Source organism: Sinocyclocheilus grahami, unplaced genomic scaffold (genome assembly GCF_001515645.1).
Source record: "Sinocyclocheilus grahami isolate Dianchi unplaced genomic scaffold, SAMN03320097.WGS_v1.1 scaffold2495.1, whole genome shotgun sequence".
Lineage (NCBI taxonomy): Eukaryota > Metazoa > Chordata > Actinopteri > Cypriniformes > Cyprinidae > Sinocyclocheilus > Sinocyclocheilus grahami.
Window position 1 is genome coordinate 15,502 of NW_015507674.1, and position 8,602 is coordinate 24,103.

At 34.6% G+C, this 8,602-nt stretch overlaps 2 protein-coding genes across 2 annotated transcripts in view; both read right to left on the reverse strand.

The window, feature by feature from the left end:
* Positions 1-2,730: 2,730 nt before the first annotated feature.
* On the reverse strand, positions 2,731-3,815 carry LOC107575173 (C-C motif chemokine 8-like). The gene is made up of 3 exons (XM_016261593.1): positions 3,640-3,815; positions 3,332-3,443; positions 2,731-3,221 (listed from the first exon to the last, which is right to left on the reverse strand). The coding sequence occupies exons 1-3, from the start codon at positions 3,713-3,715 to the stop codon at positions 3,128-3,130; spliced, it is 282 nt and encodes a 93-aa protein (XP_016117079.1). The 5' UTR covers positions 3,716-3,815; the 3' UTR covers positions 2,731-3,127.
* Positions 3,816-5,587: 1,772 nt separating this feature from the next.
* tbc1d14 (TBC1 domain family, member 14) overlaps positions 5,588-8,602 on the reverse strand; it is a 19,272-nt gene continuing 16,257 nt past the window's right edge. Inside the window, exon 15 of the mRNA XM_016261595.1 lies at positions 5,588-7,016. Coding sequence (XP_016117081.1) covers positions 6,960-7,016 — 57 coding nt within the window. The 3' untranslated portion in view covers positions 5,588-6,959. The remainder of the gene's footprint in view (positions 7,017-8,602) is intronic.

Consider the following 8,602-nt stretch of genomic DNA (forward strand, 5'->3'; position numbering starts at 1 on the left):
GGGGCGTGTTAGAACGAGCCATTTTAGGTAGGCGTGGCTGACTCTTAACTTTTATAAAGAATATCTCTTTGGAGTTGAGACTTTAGTCTTTGCATCTTTACAGACCACCTTCATGCACCAAGAGATTGTAACACTCCAAAGAGAAAGGAAAAATTGAAATCGCATCATATGACCCCTTTAATAAGTGAGTTGCTGTGTAGGAATCATGACACTGTCAGTAAAATCAAGGTTACTGCTGTATGCTTGCATGCATTCTTCTGCAGTAAAAGTACAGTTAGAAAAAGTATTGACATTTAATGCATACGATTAAAGATATAACAAACTCAAACAGTAAACCTGCAGATATTTGTCATGATACCACAATAACAAAAAATGACAGATCATCAGGAAGATGTTTACTGAGCTAATTTTTTCAGCTATGAAACAAGTTAAAACACAGTATCGTTCAAAATGCATCACTAAAGATCAAAATGTAAATTTGAATGGGTTTTAATGTAATTTTACTTTTTATAGATTTTTTTATTTGAATGTTCTGACGTAATTTAGATTGAAACATGAAGGGCGGGACATAACGAAGAGCCAAAAACAAAAAAAGTAGCCAATAGCATTTATATGATCTCGCCCATATGACATGAGCCTCTGTGTGATGTCTTGTCTCTGGAGCCAAGCATCGTGTGTGTTTCAGTGGTTCAAGTGACACTGACTCGAATCTTCATTTGTCCCAATGGGAAACATATTTACACTGTCAGAATTCCCAGTGGGCAATTGATTTTGAAAAGACATCAAAAAATTGTATACATTAAACCAATGTCAGTGTGAGATTAACTTTTTATTTTCACTCAGTTACCACTGGAAGAAATTGCCATCCAGACTGAATTTAAAATTGTTACAACATCTTAAACAAGTCTTGACTAATAATTGATGTCAAATTGATATCAAGGTGCCCGCTGGGTTGTTCACTATCCTATATATAGTGTTACTTGACAAAGCATACCATATGTGGAGCATTCAACTTTATACAAAAGGTTTTTGGTTTTCAAATGAAAGAAATACTGAGGAAATAATACACCAAATTTGTAATCTCAAATAGTATCTAAAGCTGTATATCCCAGTTCTTTTCTCACTATGATCAACACCGTGTCAGCAGATGGCGATATTTGTTACGTCAAGTCAACCTCTGTATATTCTAATGTGTTCGTCTTCTAAAAACAAATCGATTTGACATTGTGAGTCTATTTGAATTACAGAGGGAAGTGCTCAACAAACAAATAATGTTTGGTTTAAGCACGTAACTTTTTCAGCGTCGGAGTGAAAAAACATGTTTCGGGGTTTTTTTCCAAGCTGTTGCTGCAAGGTGGAACATTTAAAGAATTTTTACAAGACTAACTGCTGTCTGCTTCCACTACTAGAAATGTGTTTTCCATTTAACATTACAGGTGATGTTTAAAGATGTGAAAACAATGAGCAGCATATGGCCTCCCATAGGAAATGTAGCTGATGGTGATATTGATATAGGGTCATTGGCATAAGCGGCCGACCACAAATTTTAGTGTTCCGCTGACAGCTCTGAGGTGAGAAACTAGTGCTATTAAAAGACACCACCACCAACACATTCTACATTATACAAAAGACACTGTATGCAACTCTGTGGTGATCTTTTAAAAATGTCCAATATGAAGTTAAGAATGCTCATATCCGTAGGCTTGTCTCTGGGTCACCCTTATTTCGTTGAATTTATTTGAGGCCCTTTCGTGCTTTAATAATCAAGTATAACTGGTCATGGTTTTTACTCTTTTGGAACTTAAAAACACATCAACAGACCAGGTTCTCCTAGTACCATGAATATCATTTACAACTTAACCTGTGGATTAGCATAAATAGAACTTAGTAGTAGTAGTACTTTGAATGATCTTGCTTTCACAAGTAATTTATTAATACTTCATGTGAAAAAGTTCAACGCTGAGAGTCTATGCAGCAACTTCACATAGGGAGCAATTTAAGGACAGCTAGCTCTAAAAAAAAACAAACTATAGGAGATCCATGCAAATTGGTGATCTTTCATAAAAATGACACCACGTGATCTTGACAGGTTGTATATGGAAGGAACATATTTTAGTTTTTTAAAAATCTGTTTTAACTTGTGCATCTTACTAGTATTGCCAGTTTAGACTAAACTGGCTTATGGAAATTGATGTGCAATCGAGTAATAGATTTTTTGATGAAAAGATTTCAGGCAACAATAGTCATTTTGAAATCCTAAATACTGGAACTCCAGTCCAAAGATTTTCTCCTTGTTCATCAGCACTGCTGTATTTTTACAGTATTTTGTTTTATAAAAGTCACAACACTTATTGTCTGTGCTGTGTTGCGTCTGCTGCACTGAATACTATCCTCACTAACTTAAAGGACCTTGTTGAATGATTTGTTCTTGGGTGCAAAATAGGAAATTATTATTCTATGAACACGGAAAAGGTCAATAATTAGTGACACTTGAATTGATAACGTGAATATACATACTTATAATACAATAAATGACCCGTTTTTTTAAATCCTTTTTTTCATATATAATAGAAAAATTCAGTAAATATATTGCCCTAAAAGAACCTGATGTTAATTTGTTTCAAATGTTATTTGATCTTGTTTTGAAAAAGCTCTGCTATGCCGTTGTTGCTGATGTACAGTATAACAGAGGAATGCTGATGTGATTTTACAACAAAATTTATCATCGTTTTGTGTTCTATTTTATTAGAATTAAGAACATCATATAAGACTGCTGTTATACAGAATAAAACAAAAGCAAATTTCTTTCTTCAGCCTACATAAAATACTATCATAAATCATCCCTGTAATCCTGGTAAGAACAGGGTGATTGTTGTCTGTTTACATGTTATTTTGCAGTAAAATTAACACGAGTTAAAGATAAAAATTATTTTAGCATTTAATGCAGAATGTTAAAGAAATACTAAACTCATCAAAACATGCAGTTACTTGACATGATGCCTCACACGATAATAATGAAAAGAATATCAGAGCATCACAGAAAGAGGTTTACTGAGCTAATAAATTCACTTAAGAACCAAGCAAAAGCGTTCCTTCGAGCATGTTGATCATGGCCACAGCAGCATCACTAAAGATCACGAACATCGACTGCTTTCATGGCATTCTTCACCCAGCTCAGCTGAGGATCCACGCAGATACGATAACTCCTCTTTGTGACAAAACTGTTCAAAGGAAAAGATCGGTTACTCCACACAGAAATCGTACACACACACAGTGTAATATATTTTTACTATTAGAATTAGTATGAATATGATGACAAATTCAAACTCACATGACTCCAGGTTTGGAGCATTCCACTCTTGTCTCTATGTAGGAATCAATTTTAGCAATGGGGATTTTTCTCCCGTAATTACTAAAACAGCATTCGGATGGTAAATTGGCACCTGTGTTGAAAAATATCATTTATGTAATAAATCTGTTTATTAATATTTTAACTGTAATGTTAACAGATAAATTGCTCATTGTAAGAAAATTCATTAGATCAACTCACCCTTGGAAATAAGTTTTTTTTTTTTTAAATATATACACACATTTCTATTCACACCACTGAACAAATAAATATGTTTTAGGGTGACTTACTGTTGCCCATTACACCAGATTGGAGGAATGCAACCGCCAGAAGACCAATAAAAAGACAAAGACAATACTGACGCATAGCTGCAGATTCTTCTTCTTCTTGAGATAAAGCTGTTATCAACTGGATAATGTTAATGTCCTACAAACTTTACCCTGGGTTTTAAAGGTAGAAGGGGAGGGGGCGAGTGTGGTTTAGGTAAGGGGGCAGGTTATAGGTGAGAAAATGTTCCACTGTGATCACAACTGAAAAAAATTGCTCATAAGTCTTACAGGAAACGGTTTTGTGGTTATTTCATGTAGCTAAACTGCACCTCATGTATGACTCACCATCTTAGTCTACAGAGCCATTATTTTCAGTGTGAACACTAATGAAGTGAAGAGATAATAGACCACGAATATATACAACTTTATTTCTATATCTTCTGCATTGACAACAAAAGCAAAGGCAGCATTTTTGAACAAGAGGGCACATAACACATGAGAACACAGACAGATTAAAGCGTGTTGTGTGAGCTGCATCAGTGCTTGCTCAAATAACTTCTGAAAGCTTCAATAAGTGTGGGATTGCATGCATACAGTCTGCACACATTTGAATGTTCATACAGTGTTGATATAGATGAACAAAAAGCTAACATTAAATAGCTTGGTCTGGCCTGTTATTCATATGTGACCCTGGAGCACAAAACCAGTCTTAAGTCGCTTGGGTATATTTGAAGCAATAGCCAAAAATACATTGTATGGGTTAAAATGATTGATTTTTCTTTTATGCCAAAAATCATTAGGATGTTAAGTAAAGATCATGTTTCTTGAAGATATTTTGTAAATTGCTTACCGTAAATATATCAAAACTTAATTTTTGATTAGTAATATGCATTGCTAAGAACTTCATTTGGACAACATTAAAGGCAATTTTATCAGTATTTTGATTTTTTTGCACCCTCAGATTACAGATTTTCAAATAATTGTATCTCAGCCAAATATTCCTATCCTAACAAGCCACACATCAATGGGAAGCTAATTTATTCAGCTTTCAGATGATGTATAAATCTAAAATTTAAAAAAATTGACCCTTATGACTGGTTCTGTGGTCCAGGGTCACAAATGTGGGCACAGATACATTGAACATCCTGCTGCCTTCATCTTACCGCCTGATTCTGTCAGTTCCCACATGAAACACTAACATAATAAATACATTGCACGATAACATTACTGTACTGCATTATTAACATTTCCTGTATTCCTGGATGGCCTATGCTCTTTTGAACAGAATGAATTGTTTATGGTGATGCACACACTCAAGTACTCACAATATAACATGAAGTTGTTTATATACACACACACACACACGTCTTCTCTGTTATTACAACTGAGATTGTCTTCACTACATTTATTGTACATGAACTCAAACAGCTGAATGCACTGGACACATATAAAGTCTTTTAAGCTCTTTTTCTGAGTTATGTGCATAAGTTAATTCAAAACTTTGAACTCAAAGCAAAAAAGAAAGCCATTAACTTAATGCTCCTGGTGCATGTCCCCCAGATATATAAATATTTAAAAACTGAGGGCAATGAATCAGATAATGAAAACAGCCAACATGAACAAAAAAAAGAGTTCCTGTGGTTCCTATATGGTAATGAACAACAAACAAAACATGAGATGGCAGAGCATAGTTAAGATGACAGTGAGAATCTATGAAAAAAATAAAATTAGCAAAAGCAGCTTATTGCAGTAGTGTGGTTTAAACCACAAAAAAGGTGGGAGGTTTTCCTTTGATCACAGTGATCACAAAGCAGTGAAATCTCACCACATTATCTTGATACCATCTAGATATCAAGTGCCTTTCAATATTCTGGTGCCTTAATAGCTTGTTTTCATATTACCGTGTGTACATACAGTATACACACTTACACTCTCTGAAGATATGAAATTTAGGTCTTTCTTTTTTCCCCCTCACAAAAATAATAATCCATTCACTTTACCATGCATTCTCATCAAGATAATAAATAAGCATCTGGATGTTTAACATGATACGGTCAATACTTCGCAGTGAAATATATTTACCAAAATGACTTTCACTTCTCTAAACTAAAAAAAAAACCGTAATCGCTGTTACACTGGTTCCATAAATTAGGCCAGTTAAATGCATGTTTACATGAAACAAGTAAAGACTATGAAGCATTCTAACATGGTATTTCATAGATTTTGAATAATTAAGATTTTGTCTGATTTTAAGTGTTGAATGTCAAGAATAATTTACTGCAAGATCTAACGAAGACATTATGTCAAGCATAATGCTGAGATGAGCCGTATGACAGAAAACCACCACCCATCTATGAACACATACTAAATCTTTCATCTACCTTCTTTTCAACACTTCAACCACCATGAGATCCAAGCTGCACCACAATGTTAAAGCCACATTCATTATGCTAAAATCCTGTTCTGTAGTCATGAACTCAAACCAAACTTTGTAACTTCAGAAACGCTAGTATTCCAGCATGTTTGGTTTTAGACTGGCACAACACTTCCAATAAAAAAAATAAAAAAAAGAGGAAAACAAAGAGAATCCAGTAGCAATTCCACAAACAGTATTCACTCAAATCTCTGAATAAAGACATTTGTAATACAGAGAACAGAAACACAGATTACAGACAGATTACAGAGAGTAAGAGGTAGAATAAACAATAGTTATTGAAAAGAAACTTAGATTAAAAAGTGTACAAAAGTCTTAGAAACAATGGTGGGATTCACTGACATTGCATCCTAGCAAACTAAATAATCTCGTCATGATTTGTGCACTTCCAGTGTTTTAAAACACCACTACCTTTGAGATTCCAGGATTTTGAAGGATACTCAAGAGGCCACCAAGAAAAAGAATCTCATTTCAAGTCAATATGCTTTCACAAGCGTTAAGAACTAAATATTAGAAACAAACAACAAATAAAAACAACCTCAGAAAACCACAGCAAAACATATATTATTTTATTTCGCTTAAATGGGAATGCCTTGTTTAAGCTGAGGGAGGCAGAAGGATAAAGCAGAAGAGAAAGGGTGAAGGGGAAAGTAATGAAAGGACAGAGACATTAAATCATTTAGATCTTCACAAACTCACATTGCCACACCCAATTGGGAGTTGTGATGTGTTGCCTCCGTTCCAGCCCTGTGAGGTCAGTTTGTATGGAACTGGACACGTATGATGGCCACTGGAACGGATATTTTCGGATGTGGTACCAGAGGTATGCAGGAGTACCCATGCACAGTCAACATGAGTTTCTCTCTTAGTCTCTATGAGGTGGAAGAGAAGACATGAGGATGCATCCTTAGTGTTTCAGTAGTGGACTGCCCCGGTCTTGACCTTTCTGCAAAGCCTGAAGGACCTGGAGGTACAAAAGAAAGTAAGTTAAAAAAAAAAAATTTAAATATGAACAGCATTGTATCATTCTTCTATATATAACATTTAATCCTTTTCGAACTAAAATATAATATAAAATATAATTCAGAAAATATTTAGACCCTCTCATTTTTTTCCCCACACTTTATGTTGCAGCCTTATGCTAAAATGCTTTTAAATGATTTTTTAAAAATACATTTGCAGAGTTATTACAAATCTAGTGTTTTGTCATTATGGTTTATAAAGTGCACAAAAATGTGATATATTTTTTTTTAAAGCATTTTAGGATGCAACATAAAATGTGGGCAAAAAAAGAAGTCTGAATACGTTTTAAATCCACTGTATATTATTTTCAAAATTCTGGGGTTAGTGAGTTACCTTGAAAGAAATAGATCATTTTATTTAGCAAGGACACATTAAATTGTCAAAAAAGGACAGGAAAGAGAGGTAAGTATAATGTTAAAATGATTTTCCTTTCAAATCAAATCTGTTATTTTGAACTTTATCAATGAATCACGAAAGAATGAGCCACTGTTTCCAAAAAATGAGTTACTGATTCGTTCTTTAATGATTAAAGTATGTGCAATAACCTTATACTTATATATCACCCTAAATCCTAGTACATCCCTACAACTTTATTTTATTCTACTCCTATTCTATCTATAGCACACCTGTACATACAATTTATTCTTTTTTTGTGGTTTATATTTATGCATGTGTATTTTATTCACATCTTATTTTTATTATCTGTGTGTTGTTGTTGTCTCCGTGTAAAGCTTGAGACACTACAACAAATTCCTTGTATGTGCAAACATACTTGGCAATAAAGCTCTTTCTGATTCTGATTCTAATAAGAAATGTTTTTTGAGCACCAAATGATGCTGAAGACTAGAGTAATGGCTGCTGAATGTAATATTTCACAACATTATGTTTTTTTCTTATGTATTTTTGATTGGATAAATGCAGCCTTGGGGAGCATTACAAGTGGGTTTGGGGTTGGTAACTTTTGAACTTTAGTACTGATATATATATATACACACACACACAGTATCTCACAGAAGTGAGTACACCCCTCACATTTTTGTAAATATTTTATTATAACTTTTCATGTGACAACACTGAATAAGCTGAGGGTAAAGGTGATGGATTGGCCAAGCATGGGCATCCTCAAACGGAAGGTGGAGGAGTGCAAGGTCTCTAACATCCACCAGCTCTGTGATGTTGTCATGGAGGTGTGGAAGAGGACTCCAGTGGCAACCTGTGAAGCTCTGGTGAACTCCATGCCCAAGAGGGTTAAGGCAGTGCTGGAAAATAATGGTGGGCACACAAAATATTGACACTTTGGGCCCAATTTGGACATTTTCACTTAGGGGTGTACTCACTTTTGTGGCCAGCGGTTTAGACATTAATGGCTCTGTGTTGAGTTATTTTGAGGGGACAGCAAATTTACACTGTTATACAAACTGTACACTCACTACTTTACATTGTAGCAAAGTGTCATTTCTTCAGTGTTGTCACATGAAAAGATATTATAAAATATTTACAAAAATGTGAGGGGTGTACTCACTTCTG

Excerpts from the sequence above, each read along its gene's own strand:
- LOC107575173 (XM_016261593.1), bottom strand. The coding sequence starts at position 3,715 with ATGCGTCAGTATTGTCTTTGTCTTTTTATTGGTCTTCTGGCGGTTGCA. Across the intron at positions 3,444-3,639 it reads ATCTGGTGTAATGGGCAACA|GTGCCAATTTACCATCCGAA; the intron begins GTAAGTCACCCT and ends TTTTCAACACAG. Across the intron at positions 3,222-3,331 it reads TGCTCCAAACCTGGAGTCAT|TTTTGTCACAAAGAGGAGTT; the intron begins GTGAGTTTGAAT and ends TCCTTTGAACAG.